Source organism: Lithobates pipiens, unplaced genomic scaffold (genome assembly GCF_037356315.1).
Source record: "Lithobates pipiens isolate NorthernLeopardFrog02 unplaced genomic scaffold, aLitPip1_a1.2 Scaffold_25, whole genome shotgun sequence".
Classification (NCBI taxonomy): Eukaryota; Metazoa; Chordata; class Amphibia; order Anura; family Ranidae; genus Lithobates; species Lithobates pipiens.
Window position 1 is genome coordinate 226,223,258 of NW_027507787.1, and position 26,179 is coordinate 226,249,436.

A 26,179-nucleotide genomic window follows, 5' to 3' on the forward strand; every position below is an offset into this window, starting at 1 on the left:
TAGAAGGCAGTCCGAGAAGGCTGCTAGGCCCCACAACTAAAACATAAGGGGGGGGGGAAAGGTAAGGCACCCTCCCGAACTAAACGGGGAAAATAAACAAATGCAAAACATCCCTCCAAGGCAGTCCATGTCCAGCTCATCCCTAGTGTAGAAAGAAAGCAGATTAAATCCCGACACTCCAGCTACAGTTCACCCACGAGGAAGGGAGTCCAGCCAGGCACTAGCATCTTTGTGGCTGGTGAAGATCCGCACAGTCTCACCGTCAACCACTCGTAGCTTGGCTGGAAACAGGATGCTGTACCGAATGTTCTTGCTCCTCAGGGCGGCCTTGACCGCATCGAACGATCTGCGTTGTCGCTGTGCCTCAAGAGTGTAGTCAGGGAACAGCATAAGCTTGACATTCTGATAAGGAACGTCGCCCGCCGCTCTGGCCGCGCAAAGAAGTTCATCCCTGTCGCGGAAGTTCAGCAGCCTTAGGATCATCGTACGCGGAGGGGCGCCCTCCGGGCCGGGCCTCGGTGGGACCCGGTGTGCTCTCTCCACAGTAAAGTACGGAGACAGTTGCGCAGTCAGAAGAACCGAACGTAACAGGTCCTCTGTAAAGACGGTCGGATTTCTACTTTCGTCCCCCTCCGGGAGCCCCACAATACGAAGGTTGTTACGACGGCTTCTGTTCTCGGCGTCCTCCGCTCGGTATTCCAATGCTCTGACCTTCGTTTGAAGCGCTCGTATGGAAGCCTCATGACTGGTCACCGCGTCCTCCGTATCACCAATCCGCTGTTCCGCCGCCGAAATCCGGGATCGGATTTTGTCAATGTCTTGTCGCAGCAGCCCAACGTCAAGCTGCACGGCCTCGATTTTGTTCGTCAGGGCAGCCTGGCACGCCGTAATAGCCGCCATCACCTCCGGGATCCCAGGTGGAGCGTCCTCCACGCGGTCTGTCTGCGACGCCATATTGCTCAGGCACACTGAAGCAGGCCGCTGTGTCGGGTCTTCTAAATGCTCAACGGGCGGGAGGAACTTCAACTTCTTGGCCCTTCTGGGACCCCCCGAGCTTCTTGAAGGCATACACGGGTTTCTGGCAAAAGTTAGCACCGCAAACGGATGGTTAAACGGATGATTCTCCAGCAGAGCTCAGGCAGCACGTCTGCTCAGTCCACCATCCCGGCCATGCCCCCCCAGCTGATGTAATTTTGGCGGGTGATTTGAATTTTTGCATGGATCCATCTCTAGATAGTACGTCCCGGGCAAAGTGGACAAACAAGAAGATTTTGAAAACAATTAAACTCAGACTGAGACAACATCAAATGATGGATGTCTGGAGGTTACAACACGAAAAAATAAAAGATTATACGCACTCCAGGTTAGATTACATAATGGTGGATCATAGACTGCTAGAGGTAGTGATGGAAACGAAGATAGGAATAGTATCTCTGTCAGATCATTCCCTGATAACAATGAAGATGAGGATACCTGGAATACATAGACAACCATTCACATGGTGATTAAATGAGAACCTTTTACAGGATGAGAAAGTTGCCGAGATAATACGGAAAGAAATAGAATTCTATTTTTTGGTGAACGATACAGGTGAAACTACGGGCGCCTCCCTGTGGGAGGGACACAAAGCATATGTTAGGGGTATCCTCATCTCCATAGGTGAAAGAATAGAGAAAAGGGAAAAATGAATTAAAGAGGTTCATAGATTGGAGCAGGATCATAAAAAACAAAAGGGCCAACAGCAGGAACTCTTTCACCTATTGATCAACAAGAGAGAGGAACTTAAAGATATGTGGGACCAGGGAGCAAGGAGGGCGCTGGAGGGGAGAGCCAGAGAGAGATATTATGGGGGAAATAAAATGGGCAATTATCTAGCGATACAGTTGAAAGGGAAGAGACTAATTTCATTGATAAAATACAGGATAAGAACGGGAAGATGGTTCATACAACTAAGGAAATTGCGGAGGTATTCAAGCAATACTACGAAGCCCCGTATAATGTAGGCCAGAAAGGGGTTCAAGGTAAAGGGGAAAAGAAAATATTAAAGAATATTTGAACAAAGCGAAACTAACGTACCTACAAGAGAGATGTAATATAGATAGACCCATTACAGAAGAGGAAATTTACAATGCACTAAAAGATTCGGCACCCAACAAAAGCCCGGGACCAGATGGGTATACGACCTTCTATCTTAAAAAATATAAGGAGATCTTGGTTCCTAAGCTCTGTCAATACATGAATGGACTAGGCACAAAATATGAAATGGAGGGAGAGGCCTCAATCATGGTAATACCGAAGGAGGGCAAGGATCGCTTGCTCTGTTCCAGTTATAGGTCGAAAGCCTTATTGAATGCCGACACAAAACTGTTTGCTAAAGTCCTGGTATCTAGATTGAAGGAAAAGATGACTGAACTGGTGCATCCAGATCAGGTCAGATTTATACCCGAGAGAGAAGGTAGGGATAATGGCGTGAGGGCTTTGCTCCTACTCCAGGCCTTAAAAAATAATGGGTCCCCAAGTCTATTCCTGTCGCTGGATGCAGAGAAAGCATTTGACAGGGTAGACTGGGGACTCATGTTAGAAACTCTGGAAGTAATGGGCATCGGACCGAGAATGATCCGGTGGATCAAAGTACTCTACAATCACCCGCAGGCTTCGGTAAAGGTCAACTGAGAATCCTCTGCCCAATTTCAAATGGGAAATGGCACCAGGCAGGGGTGCCCACTGTCACCTCTCCTGTTTGCTCTGTCTCTCGAACCGTTACTGGCCTCTATCCGAAACAATCCAGACATAGAGGGGATTAGGGTGGGTAAGGATGAACATAAACTCGCAGCATATGCGGATGATGTGCTCTTTTTCATCACCAACCCTAGGATTATGATTCCGAACTTGCTGAGGATGCTGGAAAAATTCAGTAAAATTTTGAATCTGAAAATAAACCTTGGCAAGTCCGAAGTCCTAAATAGGCGAAACTCCTTGCATAATTCCGCTTTCCTTGGCGAAAGGAGATTAAATATTTGGGAGTCTACCTTTCTGATACTATCAGAAAAATATACATGAATAATTATATTCCATTATTAGATGAAATTAAAAGAGAAATAAAAAGAATTTCAACATGCCCTTTCTCCTGGCTAGGACGGATTAACGCAGTTAAAATGATACTGGTCCCAAAGATCATATATAAATTTCAAATGTTGCCCATCTCGCTCCCCCAGGCCTTCTTTAAAACATTAAGAAAACAGTTTTCTAAGTATATATGGCAATATAAAAAGCCGAGACTCTCTTTTGCGGTGTTAAGCAGGGGGAAAAAACAGGGGGGCTTAGCAGTTCCGGACCTAAAAAAAATACCATAATGTAGTGGTTCTTTCACGGGTGGTGGAGAGGGCGAAAGAGGCAAATGAAAAAAGATGGGTGAGTTTAAAAAACATAATAAGTCAAGCACAATTAGGACGAATAATATGGAATCCTCCACAGTATAGGCCAATAGGTTTAAATACACATGAAATAACACGTTCTGCACTTAAAGTTTGGGACCGAATTCATACACAAAATAACTGGAGTTATAATTCACCTTTTGATTTTTCTTAAAGAAAATGATTATTTCACACCAGGAAAACAGGAAGTGGGGGGGGGGGGGGTAATTGGATAACAAAAGGTAAAATTGAGAACCTGCTCTCTAATGTATGTTGGCGGAAAGTCCGACAGCAAATGTTCTATGGAGCATACACACGGTCGGACTTTCTGACAACAAGCTTGCATAAAATGGCATGTACATGGCATTAGAGTAATGAGGTGCAGCAACCAAACCTCTAGTTTATTGATTCCTCTCATATAGCTGCCCACAACCTCAAACAATGGCTTTTATGTTAAACTTTATTTCTGCCTGGATACCTGGTTGTGCTTGGAGTAACTTGGTGCACATTTTTTATTTTTATTTTTTTTTGTCTACAGTACAGATGTATGTGATGTCAATGGACAATAATTTACGCCCAGTGGAGGAAACGGTGAGTAGGGTTCAGATCTCAGATTTTAAAATTGTAGGTAAAAACCCAAACACTAAAATTGAATAAGCTAAAAGATGGAATGCTGGGCACAGTGGGCAGTCGGACCGCACATATACTGCTTGTTTAGCCTTGGAAAGAAGGGGGTGCTCTCCCTTGTCTTGGAGGCTTCCTCTTCTCCAGAGAGCTGGTTCCTCTGGAGCTGATCCTTTTTTGCCAGTTGTGTGGCTGTCCACACAACTGGTCATGGGTAGGAGCACTACATATTTCTGCTGCAAGCCCAAAGTTTGCTTTTACATCTGCAGGTTTCATTAAAATGCGTATTCATTACTGCACCTCTGAAAGGGGATTTGCGGTGGATTGCTCTCTTGAGGGCAGTAGAGCAGCAGTTTCCAGGTGCACGTGAGGCGATACTGCTGCCTCTGGAACACCTGTGGAGTTTTTTGGGGTTTTGGTGATAACAGTAAGCCTGACCTTTGGCTCATGGTTTGGGTGCAGTTCTGTTGACTTCGATGGGCGATGCAAAATGTCAAACTCAACATGGCACTTTAAATTTTCCATTGGCTGCAACACAAACTTCTAAATTTATCCATCTTCTGTTTGTGTCCTAAGTCTCTACAACAGCACATTAAAAATGTATGCGACTATCAATCCATTAGTCTAACTTTTTTTTTTTTTTCTTCTTCCTTTTAGTTCCTTGAAGTCTTTGTAACGGTAAGAAATAAATGAATGAAATTCAGTTTTGTGGGCACAATCCAATGCAATCTTTATACACTTTGTAGTTAAAATGTAAGGTTAACAGGCCTTTCAATGGTGGCTAGATAAAGGGCTGTACCGAATAGGACACTTTTTTTCTACCAAAGGGCCACTCTCTCTTGCACATTGCATTAGCAAACTAGACCTAACGCAAACGGAAAGGTTTAGATTTGGCCAAATCAGTCACTTCCTACACTGTCTATGGCTAGACAAACCAAACCCTCCACATTTTTCTAACTACGAACTCTGGTGTGGTCAAGCCATGGAGCAAAGGGGAGGGATCTCAATCATCTACGCTTCGCTCTCACAACCTCAGGGGAAGTCCTCTTATATGCTGGCTTGGGAGGAGGATCTCCAGATCAAGTGGAGTCTGGAGTCCTGGCAATCTGCCCTATCTGTAGCATTTAAAGGAATCTTAAACACCTCCCTAATGGAAGCAAATATAAAAATAATCATCAGGTGGTATTTGACCCCCGCAAGACTAGCTAAGATATTCCCGACGGCTGATCATCTGTGTTTCAGGGGCTGCCAACTGATAGGCACAATCGCACATGTATGGTGGGAGTGTCCCAGAGTTAGACATTATTGGAAGAAACTATTCAACATAATCAAAAAAGTGACCAGATGCGAGCTCTCTAGGCTCCCAGATATTGCCTTACTGAATGCACACCTCCCTCACATCCCCAAACATAAATGGAAATTGACCCACTTTATTTTTTTTAGGGGCGAATATGACCCTGGCTAAAGCATGGAAGCAACCTACGGTCCACATTAGGTTAGCTATAAGGAAAATCTCATGGATTATGACCCAGGAAAAACTAGTGAGTTCCCTCAATGATTCCACACAAAAAAATTTAGCTGACCTGGGAACCCTGGACCCAAGTTGTAGGTATCTCCATCATTCCAGGGATCACCCCGGCCCAAACTCTAAACTAACATTGATCACTGAGAACCTAACGACTTCCCTTACTCTCTGGGGGTCTATCCCCCCACTCTCTCAGGGTTACTGATCGACCTCTACAGCAATATTTCATAGTTGATCTTGGATAATTGGGGGGGAGTGACCGGGAGCTTCCGCTCTATGTGAGAGGGACCCTCTCCCTGCGCAGTGTGATCCCTAGAGGGGCGCGGGGATAAGGGCTCCTCCTTTGTTTGGCTCAGGTTGGGCTCAACCCAGGAGTTTGACTCTCCAGCTCTGACAAAGTGCAATAATGCCTAGATTCTGGCGCTTCCTTTTGGTCACACCCTCACCCATATGACGAAGGGATGCTAGCTCATTTCCTTTAGAGCTGTTTTAGTTCATGATTTTTTTTTTTTTTTTTAACAAGTACCCTTCACACTCCAGCAGACAAGGAGGTCGACCTAACTTTTATCATCATATTGTTGTTCTTCAAGATCTACTTGTTAAGCATGTTTCGGTTTCTCTGTATTCTGTTCTATGAAAATAAAATACTTTGAAAGTAAAAAAAAAAAAAAAAAAAAAAGTAAGGTTAATCAGAGAATGCTGCTCTTCCTAGCATTGAAACAGAAGCTGATCATTTGATTGACATGTGTTGAAACAACCAGGTCTCCTGTGAATGTTGTTTGACAACTTCCTTCTGCTCAACTGATATTTTCAGAACAAATAGAATGCATACATCTGTCTCTGCAGGGACACAAAGCATTGACAACATGGGTACTCTTCTCTATTGTATGGCTTTAATTACTTAACCATGCAGAACATTACAGGGATATTGGGCCCTTGTTGGTGTGCAGCAGCCTTTAATTTTATCCCAGAGAAACCCTTGACATTTTTAGTTCTTGGGACCGCTGCTAAAACCAGACCATCAATAATCAATAGAATAATAGAATGCTACACTTACAGACAGCTAAAAACTCAATGGTGTCATGCTACTGGCTCTGCCAAATGGTGTTGAATGCAGAACTATGCAGGCCCCATCAGATGGGGTCAAGGAACACTAGCAACCTCTGGCTAAAGCCTGTTTGAGAATGGTGCACAGTGTAATAGGAAAGTGACCTGTATAATATGGTAAAATGACCAGCCATATGGTACCAAAAATACTCTAGTACGTTATTTAAAAAAATAAAAATAAAAATTGTAGCCTGGTATAACAAGCTGATGGGCAAGATCCTTACTTTGAGAAATGTGGCTCTACCAAGTGCAAAAAAAAGCAAGTGACTCACTGCAAATGAGATTGCAAAGTTAGTTTAGGATAACTTTTTGTACTGCTGTTGCAATGTATAGCACAGTAGACTGATTAAGCTAAATGCTGGGTCTTAGGAGCTGACTTATATATATATATATATATATATATATATATATATATATATATATATATATATATATATATATATATTTTTTTTTTTTTTTAGTATAGGATAGGCTGACAAGTTCTAAGAACTGCAGGAAGATGCAAAAGGTAGGGCTGGGAACAGGGGGGAGTAGAGGGGTTAGATAAAGGTGTTTTTTTGGAACATGTGTTTAGAGCCAGAATAGGCTTCAAAAAAAGTTAGTGGGCTCCCACCCAGTTGTAACAATAGCAAATGAATATTCGCTATTTCCACACTAAATCTCCTCCCCCACCAATCAAAAAGCGGGACGTGAGACCAGTTTCCCGATTTTTACCAAAAATGTCAGACTATCCTATTGGACACCTAGGATGGAGGAAGAGGAGTGAAGACGCATGGCGAAAGCTGCCATGCTGGAGATGAGAACACTGGAGCTGCTACCTACAGCCCGCCACCTAGACAGGGTAAGCGCCGAACCTACTGGGGAGTGGGATAGTGCCGCTGCCTGCTGGGGGTGGTTTGCTGTCCCCCAAAAAAACACCAGCCGTCACTGTAAAACATCACAAAAAGGGGGGGGTGGGGGAAACTGCAATATAAAGAGGAGAATGACTTACCAGGTCCCTAATACGGTAGGTAATCTGTTACCAAAGAAAGATATGGACCTGTCCGCCAATAAGTGAATGGAAGTTAAAGGCTAGAAGCATACCCATGGAGGCCAGATTAAGTTAAATGTGTTCAGTTTATCCTCCTGAAGGACAGTCTACAAAATATTTATTTGAACCACATTTGGAAACACAGAAAAGGCTTGTCCCATGACACGATGATCACAAAATGTGTTTCTGGGAGCCTTGAATGTATCTGCTGTTGATGCTCATCTCCCAATGTCCTATTAACTGATAATGTTATCTATGGTCTTTGGTAGAGTAAATCAGTTGCTGTGTCTCTCGTTCAGTCCTTTACAGAATTTGTATAACTGCCTAAATTTGGCATTTTAGGATCCAGCTGGGAATCGGATACATCAATGGCTGGATCAGAGTACGATGGGATCCTTCCTCTACAAAAGTTTCACCATGCTTGATGACCCAGATCTTGGAAATTATCAGATCACAGCTAAAAGACAGTCTGGTGCCGTAGTTACTAAATCTATCAAGGCTGAGCAGTATGGTATGTATGACTGGTGATTTCTTCTTTGAGCAGTGCTGTTGGAAATCCCGTGGCAGTTTTTTTCCATTGCACATCATGGCAGACTTGCCTCGGGGTTTGCCTCCTCTTCCCCCAGCACTGACAGCTCTGTGCTCTCCTTCAGCCTTTCGCTACTTTCTGCAATCTTTTCTACTTGTTCAATGCTAACTTTTTTCATTTTAGCCTTTGGGTTGCCACTGATGTGTGAATTCCCCCTGAAGTTATCGGACCCCAAAGTTTTTAAAGATAAATAACTGTTTTTGTTTTTCCCAGTTTTGCCCAAGTTTAGTCTAACGCTGACAGCTCCGAATAGTGTAACCATCCTGGAAGATATTCTTTCCTTCAAGGTGAATGCCAGGTAGGTTAAGACCATTGTAGTTAAAAAAAAAAAAAATGTGTATTTGTTTAGCTCTTGACACTTGTTGGTGTAGCGGTGTCCCATGGGGTCACTGCGTGTTCTAGTTCCACACGTCATCCTGCCTGGCCAGACATTCATTTCAGACACACTTTGCCAGTCGGCAAACAGTCTTTAGCTTGTTTTCATTTAAGGGATTAAACTTGGATGGGGAAAGGGACATGGGATGCCCAGATGATGAATCTTACTTGGTTGAATTTAACTTGAGTCTTCCATACTTCACACTCCCCCCAGCACACTACTTAATCCCCCTGACGGTATTCCCGAGTTTGGCTCGGAGTGGAATTTTTATGCCAAAAGCGGTAAACCCGAGCCAGACTCGGGATCTCATCGCTGGATCCAGGAGGACGCTTGCTTACCTTCTCCCTTGGATCCAGTGATGTCCCCCCGCTGTACGAGCGAGCCGCGTCTCGCTCGATTCATCACATCGCCGATCTCCGTGCCCTGCGAGCGTTGCGACGGACGGAGATCGGCGCCAAATTCAAAAAGTGAAACACACAGTATAATGTAATTATTTCACATCCCCTTTGTCCCTAGTGGTCTGCCCAGTGTCCTGCATGCAGTTTTATATTATAAAAACTGTTCTTTATGTCTGGAAACTGGAGATTGTCCATAGCAACCAAAACTGTCCCTTTACATGAAAAAATATTTTAGACCAGCTAGAAAATAGCGATAATAAATTGGAATCACTCGCAGAATTGAGGGATAGCAATTTGTGGGGAGATCCGTCATCAAATACTGAAAAGTAATGACAATTCTGCAACTGAGCAAATTTCAGTGTTTTTGTTTTGATTACATTATTGAATAATTTGAATTATTGTTATATTTGGTACAATTATTATTTATAATTATTATATTATAATTTGAGATTTAATTTTTCAAACTTTATCATACCCAGGATGTCTTCTAGACTCTGGTTTGGACAGATTTAAGTGAGTTATTCCTAAAGCCGCGTACACACGGGCGGACTGTCTGGCCAACTTAGTCCGTCGAAACACATTTCAGCGGACAGTCCGCTCGTGTGTGGGCTTCAGCTGACTTTTTCAGCGTGCAGTCTGGCGGACTAAGTCTTTCGGAATTTCCGTAATATTGTCCGTCCAACTTTGGTTTCAGCGGACAGTCCGCTCGTGAGTAGGCTAGTTGGACGGACTAAGTATGGCGCATGCTCAGAAAGGATTTACATGGCGAAAGGTTGCATTGCTGTGTATTGGACTTCCTATTTCTAGTCCCGTCATACGTGCTGTACACGTCATCGCGCAAGCTTTCGACGGACTGTTGTTCATCCGTGTGTGGTCAAGTCCGTTCATTTGAAAGTAGGACGGACTGTCCGTCGGATTGTCTGATGGACTAAGTTGGCCATACAGTCCGCCCGTGTGTATGCGGCTTAAGAATTACAGGACTACAATATAAAACGCCAAATTTTCATGCAAAATAATGGTACCGCTTTCAGCACCTAAAATCCGAAATAATCTTACCGCCAGGGAGGTTAAGATGACTTTGCTTTCTCCACTGTACAATCTTAGATTCTTGTCACCATTGACACATTGTTGAGCCTCACTCTGAAGAAGTCCCAACATTTTACTAGTAGCCATTTGCTGGCAGGGGTCTGCAGTCCCCTCTGTTGTAGCAACCGTTCTCGATGAAAAAGGACAGAGTGCTAACAAACTTGCTGGACTACGGACCCCCAGAAAGTCCAGTGCAAATCCTGCCAACCCTCCTGACTGCAGCAACTTGACTCCAATGACACCCCAGTCTTTCCGTCTGGCTTCACATCCAATCCTGGTATGTCTCTCCCAGAGCTTCTCACTCACTGACCCCGGCATGGATCCCTCCTGAATGACTTGCCCGGTGTTCTGTCAAACTGTCCCGCCATTGGATATTGTCTGCCCCGTACTACACAGGTGCAGCGCTTGCGCAGTACGGAGGAGAAGGAGACTCCGAAAGTCTCTGAACAGGGGTCCAGGTGCAAGCCCCACCATCCAAGTGGACATGCGGTAGCACTTAGTAACAGGGCCCCTCATGGGCTCGCTTCACTCACCAGACTTCAGGCACGGCCTCGCTTAGCAATTTTTAATTTTTAACAAATTTTTTTTAATTCTAACTCTATGTCCACTTAGATGGTGGGGCTTGAACCTGGACTCACAGCGCAGGCGCCGTTCATCTTCGGAGACCTTTGGCGTCTCCTTGTCCTCCGTACTGCACAAGTGCAGTACAGGGCGGACACTATCTGATGGGGGACAGTATTCGACACACCAGAAGTGCTCTTCACTGTCATCCTCATGTTCCATGACACCTCTTAATGATCGTGTAGAAAGAGGCTCCAGACTCGAGTTCACCCCCACCCCCAGAAAGAGGGGTTGCCAAAAGGGCCACAACAGTCTAAGCCCCTGTACACACGGTCGGAGATTTCGACAACCAAATCCGTCGGATTTTGTCCGTCGGATTTTGTCCAAAACTATTGCATACACACGATCGGACAAAGTTGTCGAAAAATCCGATCATTCAGAACGTGATGACGTTATTTCGTTACGACGGGACTACATTCAGGCTAGTAGCCAATAGCTTTGATGTAGGAATTTGATCTGAGCATGCGTGGCACTTGGTCCGATCAAAATTCTCTACACATGATCGGAGTATGTCCGATCGGCCCAGTTGGTCGGGAATTATTTCCAACAAGTTGGAAAATTGGGTCCGATGGATATTACGACGGAATCAGTCCGATGCAGACCACACACAGTCGGATTATCCGACAAAACGGTCTGATAGCACACATTTCGACAGATTCTCTGACCGTGTGTACAAGGGCTAACATTCCATCATTCAGTTCTTCCACCAGACAACTCCTCCCCAGCAGGCTGACTATGTGAATATATATATATATAGGCCTGCCCCCTGCCAATCCTAGTTGGGGATTGGTCAGGGCTCCCAGATATACTCCGTGCCACTCTCATCCTCTACCCTGCCTCTTTTCCAGAACCCTCTGGAAACAAAGGAGGCACCAGAGAGATAAAGTACGTCAGTCACCTACTGCTACACTAAACCTCTCCCCAACCCCCCCAGATCAAAAACAGGCCTAGCTCACAGCTAGTCCTGCCTAAAATTTACCTGCACTGGCTCTACACACACTAACTCTAGCTACCTACCTAAGGATGAGAGTGCTACACTGGTCATTGCATCCTAATCCATGCTTAGTTGCCTATCAATGTCGTCATGGATAGAAGAGGCCATCAGAGGGCAGCAAATTATATGGAGCCTGTTCATTTTCAGTATTTCTTATATTAGACGGATATGGATAAATGTTCCTTTGTGTTCCCCATTGTCCTTCATTGTCTTCATTTCTTCTTTTCCCAACTTTATTTATCTTGGGTGCAGTAGTAAATCTAAAAACAGTCTTTAAAAATTGAAGCCCTGTAATTCTAAGATTTGTGGCTGCCATAGGTGTGTGCAGCCTATTGCATTAGGGTGTGCACCCCAAAGCTCAAACACGCATACCTTCCTCAGCTGCAGAGGACAGTGAATGAGTGGGAAATGCTCTGTGCTGAAGCATAGTAAGCTGTTTACTATGTTTCTGTTATAAATGAACACAATGGAGTTTATTTACTAAGGCAAATGGACTATGCAGTTGCTCCAGAGCTTAGTAAATCAGGTAAAGCTTTGCAAAAAAAAAAACATTGCATGCAAGAAAAAAAAATGCATTTCTGCTTGCACATGATTGGATGATAAATGAGCAGAAGCCCTGCTGACTTCTACTAAGCTCTGGAGCAACTGCTCTTGCAAAGTGCAGTATATTTGCCTTTAGTAAACACACCCCAGTGAGTGTTCCTTATAGAAAAGGAAGGCGCTGGTAAATTCTGTATATTTACTAGCCCCCTCCCCAACTCCCCATCCTGAAACATCCCCTGCAGCAGCTGGGGGAGGGGAGGGAAGCCAGCAGAGCAGGGGGCAACACAGGGGGAAGCCTAGGCAGTAGGGGGAATCGGCACCACATGTAGTAAATGGAGGGGGTGCCCAGGCACACCTGCCACACCCCCTGTGCGAGCCTATGGTGGCTGCATTTTCTTAAATCTAGGCAGAAAGTGCATCTTCCCCCCCACCCAATTTTAATAGGGCAGGTAGAGTACAATTACAAAAATATCCACATTTTTCAATGGTTTAATGCAAGATATGAAGTTGAACCCCAACCCCCCCCCCCCCCCCCCACCCTCAACCTTTTCCCTGAAATTGCAAAGATCTGTGGCTGAACTCCACACTGCCAATCTCCAGACCATCTGCACCAGATGGCCCTAGTGAGGGGGATGGAACGCTTATTATTCCCCCTAAGTTTTTGTGTTTAGAAATATATCAATTTGAATACAGATTGGTTTTAACGTGTCAACAGACAACCTTTCAAAATTGGTGTGCGGAACTAAGTTTTTTTTTTTTTCTCCCCCCAGGTACACATATGATCAGGGGGTCCCAGGGAAAATATCGGGGAGACTGTGCAGACCGCCATATAAGTATTACACAGGAAACACCTACAATAGGAGTCCTGATGGTATCTGTGTGCCATTCACTGGAACGGTGAGACCCAACTGCAATCATCATCATCATCATCATTATCATCATCATCACCTTTTCCATTTGCCTACATTTCTCTCCTTTTTACTTTCCAAAATAGTTGCGTTTTTATGGTTGTGATCCATTAGGATCATGTGCCACATCAACCCTTACCAATCGCTCACACTGTACCTTGTAATGATACAAATCAGGGTAGATGTACAACGTCATTCAAAGTTGTCCATCTTCAGTATGCTGCAATGGATGGCCCTGTATTGTAGCCCACCACAGAGAATACATGTGCAATGTGTGGGGGAGGGGGGGGAGGGGGAGGAATCATGCAACATCTGTTTGTGTAAGAAAATTCATTAAAAATGAACGGGCTGCCTAACACAACTCCTTTATGCAGAACATGTGCACTGCATTGTGGTCTGAATGGTTCCTTGCAATATAAACTGTGATTATTGTGACTGCATTTTATATAAACAGTGATGTACAGCAACCTCCCATCTGCTTCAAAGGTCTTAAAGCCAAGGGTTCTCAAGCCTTTTGAAGAGTGCAGTCCACTTAAAGTAGTTGTAAAGCCTCTAGGTTTTTTCACCTTAATGCGTAAAAGGTAAAAAAAAAAAAAAACTGTGCTGCAGCTGCCCCAGCCATTGGCTCCCGCTGCTGTCAATCAAATCCTGTGATGCGGTGTCGAGTCCTGCTGTCTATCAATGGACGCAGCAGCAGGACTGAGCAATAAAGCCGCGTACACACGGGCGGACTGTATGGCCAACTTAGTCCGTCATACAATCCGATGGACAGTCCGTCCTACTTTCGAATGAACGGACTTGACCACACACGATGAACAAACAGTCCGTTGAACGTTTGCGCAATGACGTGTACAGCACGTACGACGGGACTAGAAATAGGACGTCCAATACACAGCAATGCAACCTTCCGCCGTGTAAATCCTTTCTGAGCATGCGCCATACTTAGTCCGTCCTACTCACGAGCGGACTGTCCGCTGAAACCAAAGTATGACGGACAATATTACGGAAATTCCGAAATACTTAGTACGCCAGACTGCACGCTGAAAAAGTCAGCTGAAGCCCACACACGAGCGGACTGTCCGCTGAAATGTGTTTCGGCGGACTAAGTTGGACAGACAGTCCGCCCGTGTGTACGTGGCTTAAGCCTGCACGGCTTTCTGTGGGGGCACCCGATGAAGGAGGAGCAAGGAGCGCCGGTGGGGCATACCAGAAGTGGAGGATCTGTGCAAAACTGGAAAAGAGGTTACTTTTAGCAACAAGAATTTTTAGATCAAGCCTGGAATATATCATAAATATTCAATTATCAAATGTATCGAAAAATATCAAACTTCACTGATGCAGTTTCATAAACAGAATTGCCATATCCTCAACAGACAAGACAACACACAACAATACTGTACAACACTGAACACAGTCCAGACACATTGAATTGACCAGCGGTCAGGCAAACACTTAAAGCATTTGTATAGTTAAATGTTGCACTTTACCTACAGGTAAGCCTTATTATAGGCTTACCTGTAGGTCAAAAAGAATATCTCCTAAACCTGTATGGTTTAGGAGATCTTCCCCTCGCAATGAGCTGCTGACTTCAGCAGCGCATGCGCACAGGGGATTCTCGGCTGAAAGTCCGGCAGAAGCCAGACACTGCCGTGAAAACTCCTATGTGCATGCGCGGGAGTGACATCGCAGCTCCGGCCACTCACAGAGACGGAGCCGCGATACCCAGAAGACACGCCGAGGGAACTTGTCAACTCCCTTGCCGTGGATCGAGTGAGATGCCGGCACCTCGTTCTAAGGTAAGCATTGTATTGTCTGACACTTCCACCACATTTCCACTAATCCCACCAACTCCTCACCTTCCTCCAAACCCCCCACACCCCATTAACCAGACCAGACTACGTTTGGAGTAAATGGTCGAAGGCCTTGATTTATTAACCAAAATATGTATAAATATAACAAATATAAACTTTCAATAAATAACTTTTTTATTAACATGTAAAATTTCCCTTAATACTGAAACATGAGTCATTAGCATACCCAAGACCCTACTGGTCACTGCACAATATATTTGACCTCTTGACCTCCAGACAGACTCCCCTGTCTCGGAGGCTATACCCAAACCAATGCAGTGACCTACCCCTTTTACTCTTCCGTTTACCCCCTTGTAACCGTGAAGTACAGCACCAACCATCCCCATCACCATGGATGGGTACAACCTATTCTCCACCTGCACCACTTGACCTTCTCAAATGACCCCCCCCCCCAAACAACCTGCCCACCCTGTAAACATACCCCAATAAAAACAAAATCCCACTAACAAAAGGGAAGGTGGGTGGGAACCTCTTCCTCCTCCACTCTCCAACTGCCCTGGCTTCCGCTCGGCTTCCCGGCCGAACGTTCCGGCTCCGCCCCTAATCCCGCCTACCCGAAATCCTTAAAGCGGCCCCTATGATCTCTAAAAACTGTGACAGTGCATTCAAAGCAACTGTCATGCCGTCCTTTCGCCTGCAGCCTTTGGCTGTTGCTACGTGGACTCTTACTAGCTCATTATGCCTTTTCCCTTACAGGTGTAAAACAAAAGTCAGCGGGTTTACTCCCACTTTAATTCATTGGATTTATTAACATTTTACCATGGGAGATTAATATGGATCCCCTTTCATCAAATTTTTAGTGACTGGCCGCTGGTTAAACCACAAATAGGATAGGCCTTCTTAAATAAGATTCATGGAACCAACACGCTGATATTTGTTGTTCGTGGAGGCATTATGTTATGCTAAATGTTTAGGCAGAACACCAATATTCTCTTCTGTGGTAACCAATGAGGGCCAGGCAGTCCATAAGGTGCATTTGAATCAAATTAACATCCCATAGTTGAAAGTAGATATTATTATGATAGAGGTTATATCTTCATCATATTTTATTAATGGTGCACATTTCACATTTGGTAGTTCAATTAATGTTCAGTCTCCTATGGCTACAGATACTCTATAGCAGTGAGCGCTGTGGGGGTAACCTTAATATCAAAGATGTTACCGCAACACTAAGTTGGAGCAAGAGGACCAAGTAATCGGAAACAGGCTTGTGGCAAGATTTAACAAGTATACATCTTGTAGTGTTAATCCATACCTTACCACCCAGCTGTAGAGGGGCCTGTTCCAGTGTCCTTATCTGTGTGAATTGTGTCAAGTAATGGAGAGTTTGTTCCATCTTTGGCGAGCTAGTTGCTTCTCCATGGCTAGCATATCTAGCTCCTAGCTGAGCCGCTTTGTGCATCGATGTCCCACTTAGTTACTGAAATCCACGCTCACTGCGGCCAGTATCCAGTCTCTCAAGGCAAGTCCGCCTTCCACTGTGTCCTGGGACGAGGCAGCATTGTTGATGATATCAACGTGTTTCGCTTGGTCTAATGGCGTTGCTTCATCTCGGACCAAAGGTCTGAGATGAAGCTACTCCATTAGACCTTGCAAAAACGTGTTTCCCTTGAATTGCAAAACAAGAACTCTGGACAATCTTAACAAACCTGCCATGGAAGCGCCTAGTAGTGCACTAAACATTTTTATTAAGCAAAGATAAAATTACACATAATGCCCGCACATGCTTTCAGAATTTCACCAAGCTAATCTCACAATTGTGAGAATCTACCTTCAGAACCCTTGTATGGATGCCACTAGATGTAATCCACTCAGCTAAAAGATCCGCTGTCTGTGTGTAAAGAAAGGGAGCAAGAATCTGGTACATCCGGAACAGCTAGTATGACGGCCGCCACTGGGATTTTGAAGTAGACCAGCATGCACACTTAGGAGGCTATGTGGGTTGTGATGGATTTCAGGTTTTGGGGCCACATCAAACGGGCCATGGGTGGAGCATCCCTGCTTTTTAAAGCACCCTCAGTTTGGGACTGTCACGTAACTGGTAGGCGGTCAAACTGCTGAGGGCTTACCTTAAGGCATATCGCCCTGAAGGTGGCAAAGGGGAGTGCTATTCTCAAAGAAGCAGGGGTTGCCAACTGCGACAGGCTGTAGTGATGGGGTGGCAGTTGACGAGCAGGATGTGAGACTTGGCAGAAGGGAGAGCAAGTAGCAGAGTCAGGAGCCAGGCCAGTAGTCATGCATGGAATATCAGCCAGGAGTCAAGCAGAGTCAGGAGTCAGCCGGGGTCATACACTGGGACTCTGGCAACAGCAGAGTAAGAAGAGCAAGCTAGAGGTCCTACACGGATCAGCTGGCAAAAGCGAAGTCAATGTAGCAAGCCGAGGGTCAAAGCCAGGAATGGAGAAAAGACAGGTCAAAGGCAAGCCAGGCCGGTAATGGGGAATCCAATAATGGCAGAAACGGGAACACACAGGGGGCACTAAAGATCATCAAGCAACTAGTGGATCATTCTGCTGGCTTTAAATGGGCCACTTGGCACCTGAATCAGTTGCTCATTGTTTGCGCAATTGCACATTAGCCCTTGCAACTGTTCACATTCACATTTGTATTGATGAATGCCTATATGCCAATCGGTGCTTCCATTGCATTAGCAAATCTGGCAGTTCTTCTGTAACTGTTCTCTGACATGGACAATGGTGCTGGCTGTGTAAGGTGATGTCAGATTTTTTTCAGGTGGTGTTTCAGCTTGCTTGACCTTCTGCTCCTTTTTTTTTTTTTCCATTGCTTCTAGGCGCCCCTCTGATCCTAGTTTCCATTTTATTTTCTTGGCACAACTTTGGTTTTGAATTTTTTTATATATATTTTTTTTCTTCCTTCTATTCTCAATAGACTGATTCTGAAGGTACATATAAAGGAAACGTCTCTCTCTCAACATTCCAGTTTGACCGCTCAGGATACCGGATGTCATTTAAAATGCAGGCCACTCTTACAGAACAGGGGACAAGTAAGTGAATGGTTTGCCATAAGTGTTAATGTTGTAGCTGCATAATTGGGTTAAAGCCTCATGGCAGAATACACAAGCAGCGGTGGTCACCAGTACTGCACTCTGCAAATGCCACAGACAACCTTGCCTATAAAGGACGCACAGGTTTGATAAAACCTGACATAATGCATTAAAGATATGTATATGGTATTGGCATGCAGGCTAACATAGGTGAGCCTTTACAGCCAATGCATATTCATTCACTTCTATAGCCTTAGCTGCCTGCAGATCGAAGTTGTTACATAAAGATAAACAAATGGCTCTTCACACCGTACATAGCGGAGTGCCCATGTGAATGAGCCCTAAAAATGGAAAGCTCACTTCCTGATTTCCATTGTAACTAGCCATATGACCGTTGAGGTGGGACAGAACTTCAGATGGAGCCAGCCAATCCTTTCCGACACTGATTTTTCAATTAGCCGAAATCTGTTCTCTAAATGACTAGGCATATAGTGAATTTATTGGCATCACATGCAACTACCTTTTTCTTTCTCCTATTTACTTTTCCTTTATTAAAAAAAAAAAAAAGTTGAGGTGGATAAAGGGTTAAGAAAAGAAGCCTAGTAAGGTGGCAGTGGCCGACATACCAACCTACATTATATTACCAAAACTATTGGGATACCTGCCTTTACATGCACATGAACTGTAATGGCATCCCACTCTTAGTCCGTAGGGTTCAATATTGAGTAGGCCCACACTTTTCAGCTAAAACAGCTTCAACTCTTCTGGGAAGGCCGTCCACAAGCTTTAGGAGTGTGTCTATGGGAATGTTTGACCATTCTTCCAGAAGCGCAATTGTGAGATCAGGCACCGATTTGGGAGAGAAGGCCTGACTCGCAGTCTCAGCTCCAATTTCTCCCCAAAAAAAAAAGACTGCGAGCCAGGCCTTCTCTCCCAAATCGGTGCCTGACCTTACAATTGCGCTTCGGGAAGAATGGTCAAACATTCCCATAGACACATCTCCTAAACCTTGTGGACGGCCTTCCCAGAAGAGTTGATGCTGGTATAGCTACAAAGGGTGGGCCTATTCAATATTGAACCCTACTGACTAAGACTGGGATGTCATTAAAGTTTATGTGTAAAGGCAGGCATCCCAATACTTTTGGTAATTTTATGTATATTATGTCATCTTCCTTCTCCAACTCAAAAGCAAAATATCAAGAAGCCTGTATCTATTAAACAAACGATGTAAACTAAAAAGCTTAATTCAAAAGTTTTAAGTGCTGGGATAGGGAGGGGGTGAAATATGAAAATTTTGCAATTTATTTTTATTTTTTTTATTCATTCTTGTTTTATCATTTTAAGCTTGGGTTTCCACAATTACAAGTGTGTCTGGAATCATGGCCAGATGTGTGGCTACACGTTGGAAACTGAGACCAGACCATATTATAATAAAGAACTTAATTGTAAAATTAGACATCCAAAGATCAGCAAACATAAATGTATAAGTGAACCAAAGACCCAGTGACCAGATACTTAACTAAATAACCAAACAAATCCTAAATATCAAATTAACTATATAATATGCAAATTGAGAACACGGGGGAAACCGGGTAAAACTGGAGGTGCAGGGAACATTTTTGAAAGGAGAAACCAAAACTGGGATCTGGAACAAGGGGGAGAAGAACAAGGCAGCAGGGTTCATGGTAAAGGCAGAGGGCATGATTAAAGAGCAGGAACAAGATGATGACTAGCAGTATCTGGCAGCAAGCAAAACACTGGAGAAAGCTGTATCCGCAGAAGAGGGACTAAATACCTTCCCAGCAGCCAACATCAGGTGGAGGCTGATTACTGGGTTCTGCTGGGAGACACCTTCTGATGGACACTGAAACTACAACCTTCTGTGCCGGGAAGCACAGTGCCACCAGCAGGCAGGTGATCCAGGTCCTGACGACATGGGGCAAGCAAGGGAAATGCAGTGCAAAATTACCCAAAAATTGATATTTCAGGGGTTTGGTGCTGAAGATGTCATCCATGTGTATATTTACATTTTTATGGTTGCTTCCAATCTATCTGAATGCAAGCACTGATCTCGGGAGGGATTAAGGAAAACCCATCTCATCCACAACCCTGTCGATAAGAGTGGGGAGTGCCACTTACTGCACTGTTTATCTTCTAGGGGCTTCTGCACAGTGTTCAGTTTACCTACTGCCTTTTGTGACTGGTCAGTAGGGAAAAACAGCCAAATTCACTATAACAACTTAATTGGGCTGCATCAGATGTATGACTGTACTCCTAATCCTTCCTGGTTTGTATATACATGAACATGAGTATTTGTATTGTGTTCTGGGACAGATATCCAAGCAACTGAAACCAAGACCATATCTATCACCAGCCAGCTAGGCGGCGCCCGTTTTGACTCTGAGGTTATGCTTCCATATTTCAAAATAGGAATCCCTTATACTGTGGGGGTGAGTTGACTTGGAACATTTTTAAAAATGTTACATTTTTATTGTGCATTGTCATGGCAGATTTGGGCTACTAGTGGCCAGTGTGTGTGGGGTGTTTTTTTTATTTATTTATTTTTATTTATTTAAACTCCTAGAACTTCTCAATTGTATGACTGTAATCCTCTAGCAAAAACTTTCTACTCCTCACCATGACTCAGATTTGCATACTCTGACATGACCCTCAGTCTGACCCACAGTCTACCCATCAGTCCTAGCTGCTCCTCTTAAAAGGAGGGATGAATATGGGAGATTGGGTTTCTGGTTTATACATGATGGGAGCAGCTCAAAGATGCTAGGCCATTTTTTTGTATCTCATTGTTTGATGGAGCATGCAGAGGAAGCATATATTTTTAAATAGAACAGGTATTGTGATAAATGCATGTGTAAAACTGAAGTAGATGCTGACATTTTTTCCTCTGCATGCAACAGATTGTTGTTGAGAATGCACACGGGCAGCCTGAGAGTGGCCAGGTGGTACAACTCCAAATGGACGGGAAGGTTCTTCAGAACCTGACATCTGATGAGAATGGCAAAGCACAATATGAAGTTGATACCTCAACACTTACCACTTCATATGTCAACTTTGAGGTGAGTGGATATTGCACTGTACAGCCACATCAGAATCTCTAATGCCCCGTACACGCGACGGATTTTCAGTCAAAATAAACTTGGGTGGCTTTTCCGATGGAATTCCGCTTGGCTTGCATACAGTCACAAGTTCTCTGAACTTTCAACCATCAAGAATGCGGTGACCTACAACACTACGACGAGCCGAGAAAATGAAGTTCAGTGCTTCCGAGCATGCGTCAGAATTGCATACAGACAAACGATATTTCCCATAGAAACTTTTTCCATCGGAAAAATAGAAATGCTACAAGCAAAAGTCTGAGCATACACACGGTCGCATTTTCTGACCAGAAGCTCACGTCTTTTGCTGGCGGCATTTCCAATCGTGTGTACACGTCATAAGTTGTTTACTTCATGTGTTTATAGCCAAATCATTCTGCAGCAGTTCAGGGTAATTCTATGCAAGTCTAACATTCTATTGTAAGAATACAGACAAGCATTGCATCTACTTGGTCAGAAGCCAATTAATCACCCAGCCTGTATTCTGCTCTGTAAAAGACCTTAGCATCTATAGGACCCTACATTAATGCACAGCCCATGCAAGCTCCATTCAGTTAGTGTCCCTAATGGGAACTCTAATCTCTGCACTGTAAGACCATAGGGACACTAGTGTGTAGTAAGTCTTGCTTGCATGGTGACACTAGTGGTTATTGATTTCTCTTCCCCTCCAAAATAAAATAAAAAAACTACCACTTTAAATGCAAAAACTGAGCTCTGTCATGTTGACCAATTGGGGATCTTTTTTTCACTTTCAGGTTTTTCACATTTCAGAATGGAGGAAGAAATTAGATTTGGTCGCCATGGGCATCAGCTCACAAAAGAGACAAATTTATTTTATAATAAATGGGCTACATAATGGCCTAAGATGGTCCCCTAGACCACTCCACTCCAAACGTGGCATGTACTCCACCGGGCCCCATGACGAAAGGATCACCCAATTTCCCTTGCCAGTTGCCCCTAGCCCCACACTGACTACAATGTCATTTTTGAGGGACATGGCGTAGAACAATTTTCCTCTACTAGTTCTTGTACACCTTCATTTCATCACAATTAATGAGTTTACGTTTTTTTAGGGTTGTATTCAATATGTGCAAATTTGTCTGTTTGGAGGCATTAAATATTGTGAGACAAATCTAAGGAAATATGCAATGTCTCTCCTTTACACTTTTACTCTTCAACCCAATGTCCCTATGAAGGTTTTGCAAAGCAGCAGGCCCTATCATGGGGGTCCCTGCTGCTTGCAAAGGTAGACGTGTGCAGGGTCCTAACTCTGTGCATGGTACTATGGATTATTCTGCATGCAATGCGCATTCCTTTGAGCATAGACTTGGGCAATGTTTTCCTGATGGGCAAATTCCTCACTGAATAAAAACTTCTAAGTGCAACACACAAATTGCCTGTTGGGCACCTGCCTGCGCACTTTCTATTTATAAAAAATAAATAAAAAATAAAAATAAAATAATAATGAAGTATCATTAGATGTTAAAGAGCCAGCATAGTAGGTTGGCTCTGAATAAATATTGTCAATCTTGAAAATGCCAAGGCTGAATAGGTTGCCCTAATACTTCAGTTTTGGCTAAGATGTATTGGAATTAATTTTTTCTTCGGTTTGTTACTCAACAGCTGATTTACAAGAACCAAGAACAATTCCATGATAGCAACTGGATTGTGCCCACTTACGCCGATGATTATCGCTCTGTCAGACGATTCTTCTCTCGCACTGCTAGCTTTGTGCAGCTTCAGGGCCCCAAAGAAGATCTGCAGTGTGGTAAAAAACACAACATCCGGGTTCAGTACACATTTGGCGAAGATGCTCTGGCTGCAGAAGAAACCACCATCACATTTGTCTACATGGTAAGCATATGGAGGACTCTAGAAAGTGTTATAGGGTTCTTGGACATATGACGGGGGTAGGATAATACAAGAATGCAAAATATTGCCAGTTACACAATGATACCCTGAACAGGTATCTATGGCAGGATGTACCCTAACAATAAGTCAGTCTCTGAATACAGTAGATATTTTCAGGATGGCGTTCTACTACAACCCTGTGTGGGGTTTTTTTTTTTTTTTTTCCCATTTGCTCTTTCCTTTTAAACCAGGTTTGGTTTCGGATGTATGAATGTGTTTTTGGTGCCCATTTTGTAATCTCTCATGTGCCATACATTTGGATTTTAATAATCTGTAGTCCACTAATCCACTTACTTTTACTGTCGCAGGTCATTGCAAGAGCAAAGATTCTGGAATCTGGTGAACATTCTGTAGACGTGTCACAATGTAAGTTTAGAATGCCGGGCGTCTCCAACCTTGTCAAATGTGCCAAGCGGTTTATTGTGTATTACCATGCTGTCTAATTCCCTATAGGTGTGGTCATTTGAAGGTGACTAATCTGAAGAGTTGTTAAGAGGCTAGCCTCGTAGAAGGGAGGCAAGGGTTTTTACCTTATAAAAGTGAGAAATATACTATTTTACCAAAAATATTGGACACCTGCCTTACACACATAAACTTCAATGGCATCTCATTCTTGGTTCGCTATTGAGTTGGCCCACCCTTTGCAGCTATAACAGCTTCAACTCTTCTGGGAAGGCCGTCCACAAGATTTAGGAGCGTTTATGGGAATGTTTGACCATTCTTCCAGAAGCGCATTTATGAGGTCAGGCACTGATGTTGGAAGAGAAGGCCTGACTTACAGTCTCCACTCTATTCATCACAAAGGTGTTCTATCTGGTTGATATCAGGACTCTATGCAGGTCGGTCAAGTTCCTCCACCCCAAACTCGCTCATCCATGTCTTTATGGACCTTGTTTGTGAACTGGTGTGCAGTCATGCCGGAACAGTCATGCTCCCACAAAGTTGGGAGCATGAAGTTGTCCAAAATGTCTTTATGCTGACGCCTTAAGAGTTCCCTTCACTGGAACGAAGGGGCCAAGCCCAACCCTGAAGAACAACCCTACACAATAACCCCCCCCCCCCCACTCCAACAAATGATTTGGACCAGTGCACAAAGCGAGGTCCATAAAGACATGAGCAGTCCTCCAAGTTCGTAGAGGTGATCAGAGATTATTTGGTCACTTCTATGGCCAACCATGTGAGCCGTAGGATAATTTCTCAGGAGTGGCGGTAAAACCGGTAAGCCTGAGGAACGTTGGTGAGCGTTGGGAGTGGTCCCCTCCTGCTTCAGAAAGTCATCCATTGGCTAACTGGACCAGTTTCATGAGAACCACATATTTCAGCTGTCAGAAACTAATACAGCTCACCTTCCAACTAACACCATACTACAGTAAAGCATGGATGTGGTAATATCCTGTTATGAGGTTGTTGCTCTGGAGCACTTGTCAAGATAGAAGAATGCAACAAAATACTGGCAGAAAGGGGTGATCCTTTTTCTAACTTGATTTTTATTTTTATTTTTTATTTTTTCCATGTTGGTGTGCTAAGTTGAACTTATTCAGCTGGATAAAATAAAGGGGTGATTCTTTTCTATACCCACTGTATAATGTTTTGGGGTTCTAAATGATTTTTGCATGTAGGAGAGGAGTGTCAGAATAGGCTTGGGAAGCAAGCAGTTAAATGTTGACGAACACTATAATTTACATCAAATCCTTAAGCAAAACTGTAAATGTGTGAACCCAAAAGATGGTGAGCTAAACTAAAGTGCACCTGCCTTTTTAAATTTCCACAAGACTTCAATCAGTGCAGAGAAGTCCCAACACGCAAATGCAAAAGTCCAATGTAATAGTAAACAAGTTACAGTGCACTTCACTAGGAAATCTTCCACCGTTCCTCCATGCCTAAATATAGGTAAAAGCTTACCAAAATGCTTCAGCCGACATCCAGCAGAGATCGGCACAATCCACCGTGCCAAGGAGTTTTGGTAAGCTTTTACTTATAATTGGGCATGGAGAAATGGAGAATTGTGCACTGTAACAAGTTGTTCACACTATTATTAAACTTGACTTTTACATTGGAGTGTTGGGACTTTTTTCTGCATGGATTGAAATGGTGTGGGAATTTAAAGGCATGTGCACTTTGTTTCATGTATCACTAACTTTTTAGCTCAAGTGTTTACCGTTTTTGAATTTATATGTTCATTGTGTGGTGTTTTTTTTTTTTTCCCAGATAGTGATTCGGGCCCCTTTTGAGTTTTTCAGGTGGACTGGACCCTCCATTCAGCCCTATGGACCAGCAGGCTTCAATGGACACCTGCCTAACTTCAATCCAATCTGGTCCACTATAAAAATGGGATCTACCACCCCCCCCCCCCCTTCATCAAGGTGGATCAGATCAAAGGACAGTCAGGTGTAAATGGAGGAGACAGAAGTCTGTTTACACCCGCCGGTCCATATAGCAGAGGGGGCTCAGTCCATATCCGCTCTGCATAAACTGACCGGAGACAGACCTGTCATCCCCATGGTTTGCTCTGATCAGCGGACAGATCCCCTGCTTAGCAAAATAGATTCCTTCCCGTGTGAAAGAGTGGCATTCAGTAGAGCGTTTTTAAATTTATGTTGGTTTTACCAAAACTTTAGGCTAACAGTTCTGTCCCTTACAAGCTAGAGGTGGTAAAAGTGCGGTCTTATTTATAAACCCAACTGATTACATTGTGCTTTCCCCTCAGCTTGTCAAGGAGAATTCAACCTAACCTACACAGCATCTCCTGATCACGTCCCTACTGTTCAATATGCCATACAGTACATGCTGAAGGATGAGATAGTGGGAGATGCCATTAATCTCAATTTGGAGAAATGCTTCAAAAACCAGGTACGTGGAAACATTGTCTACAATATGTAGAAGATATGGCCTCCAAGAACTCCTAAAACATGTATGGTTGATGGCAGATTTGTCATGTGGCCTAAAGGAACTTGTTCAGCTCTACCTTTTATCTGTGTCCAGGAGAAGAGTCATGTGGACTATTGTCAGGTTCTGGACTGCATATAGGAGCTTTCAAAATGGCAGCATACAGAAGTCATTTAT

At 43.9% G+C, this 26,179-nt stretch overlaps 1 protein-coding gene across 2 annotated transcripts in view; it reads left to right on the plus strand.

Moving 5' to 3' along the window:
* The window catches only part of LOC143930927 (ovostatin-like), a 113,078-nt gene that overhangs the window by 20,285 nt on the left and 66,614 nt on the right, over positions 1-26,179 (plus strand). For both annotated transcript variants that reach the window (XM_077455616.1, XM_077455617.1), the window contains exons 4-14: positions 3,952-4,004; positions 4,695-4,715; positions 8,042-8,210; positions 8,502-8,586; positions 13,077-13,203; positions 17,975-18,089; positions 20,424-20,539; positions 21,008-21,166; positions 22,829-23,059; positions 23,425-23,482; positions 25,824-25,966. In XM_077455616.1, the coding sequence (XP_077311742.1) occupies positions 3,952-4,004; positions 4,695-4,715; positions 8,042-8,210; positions 8,502-8,586; positions 13,077-13,203; positions 17,975-18,089; positions 20,424-20,539; positions 21,008-21,166; positions 22,829-23,059; positions 23,425-23,482; positions 25,824-25,966 (1,277 nt within the window). The remainder of the gene's footprint in view (positions 1-3,951; positions 4,005-4,694; positions 4,716-8,041; positions 8,211-8,501; positions 8,587-13,076; positions 13,204-17,974; positions 18,090-20,423; positions 20,540-21,007; positions 21,167-22,828; positions 23,060-23,424; positions 23,483-25,823; positions 25,967-26,179) is intronic.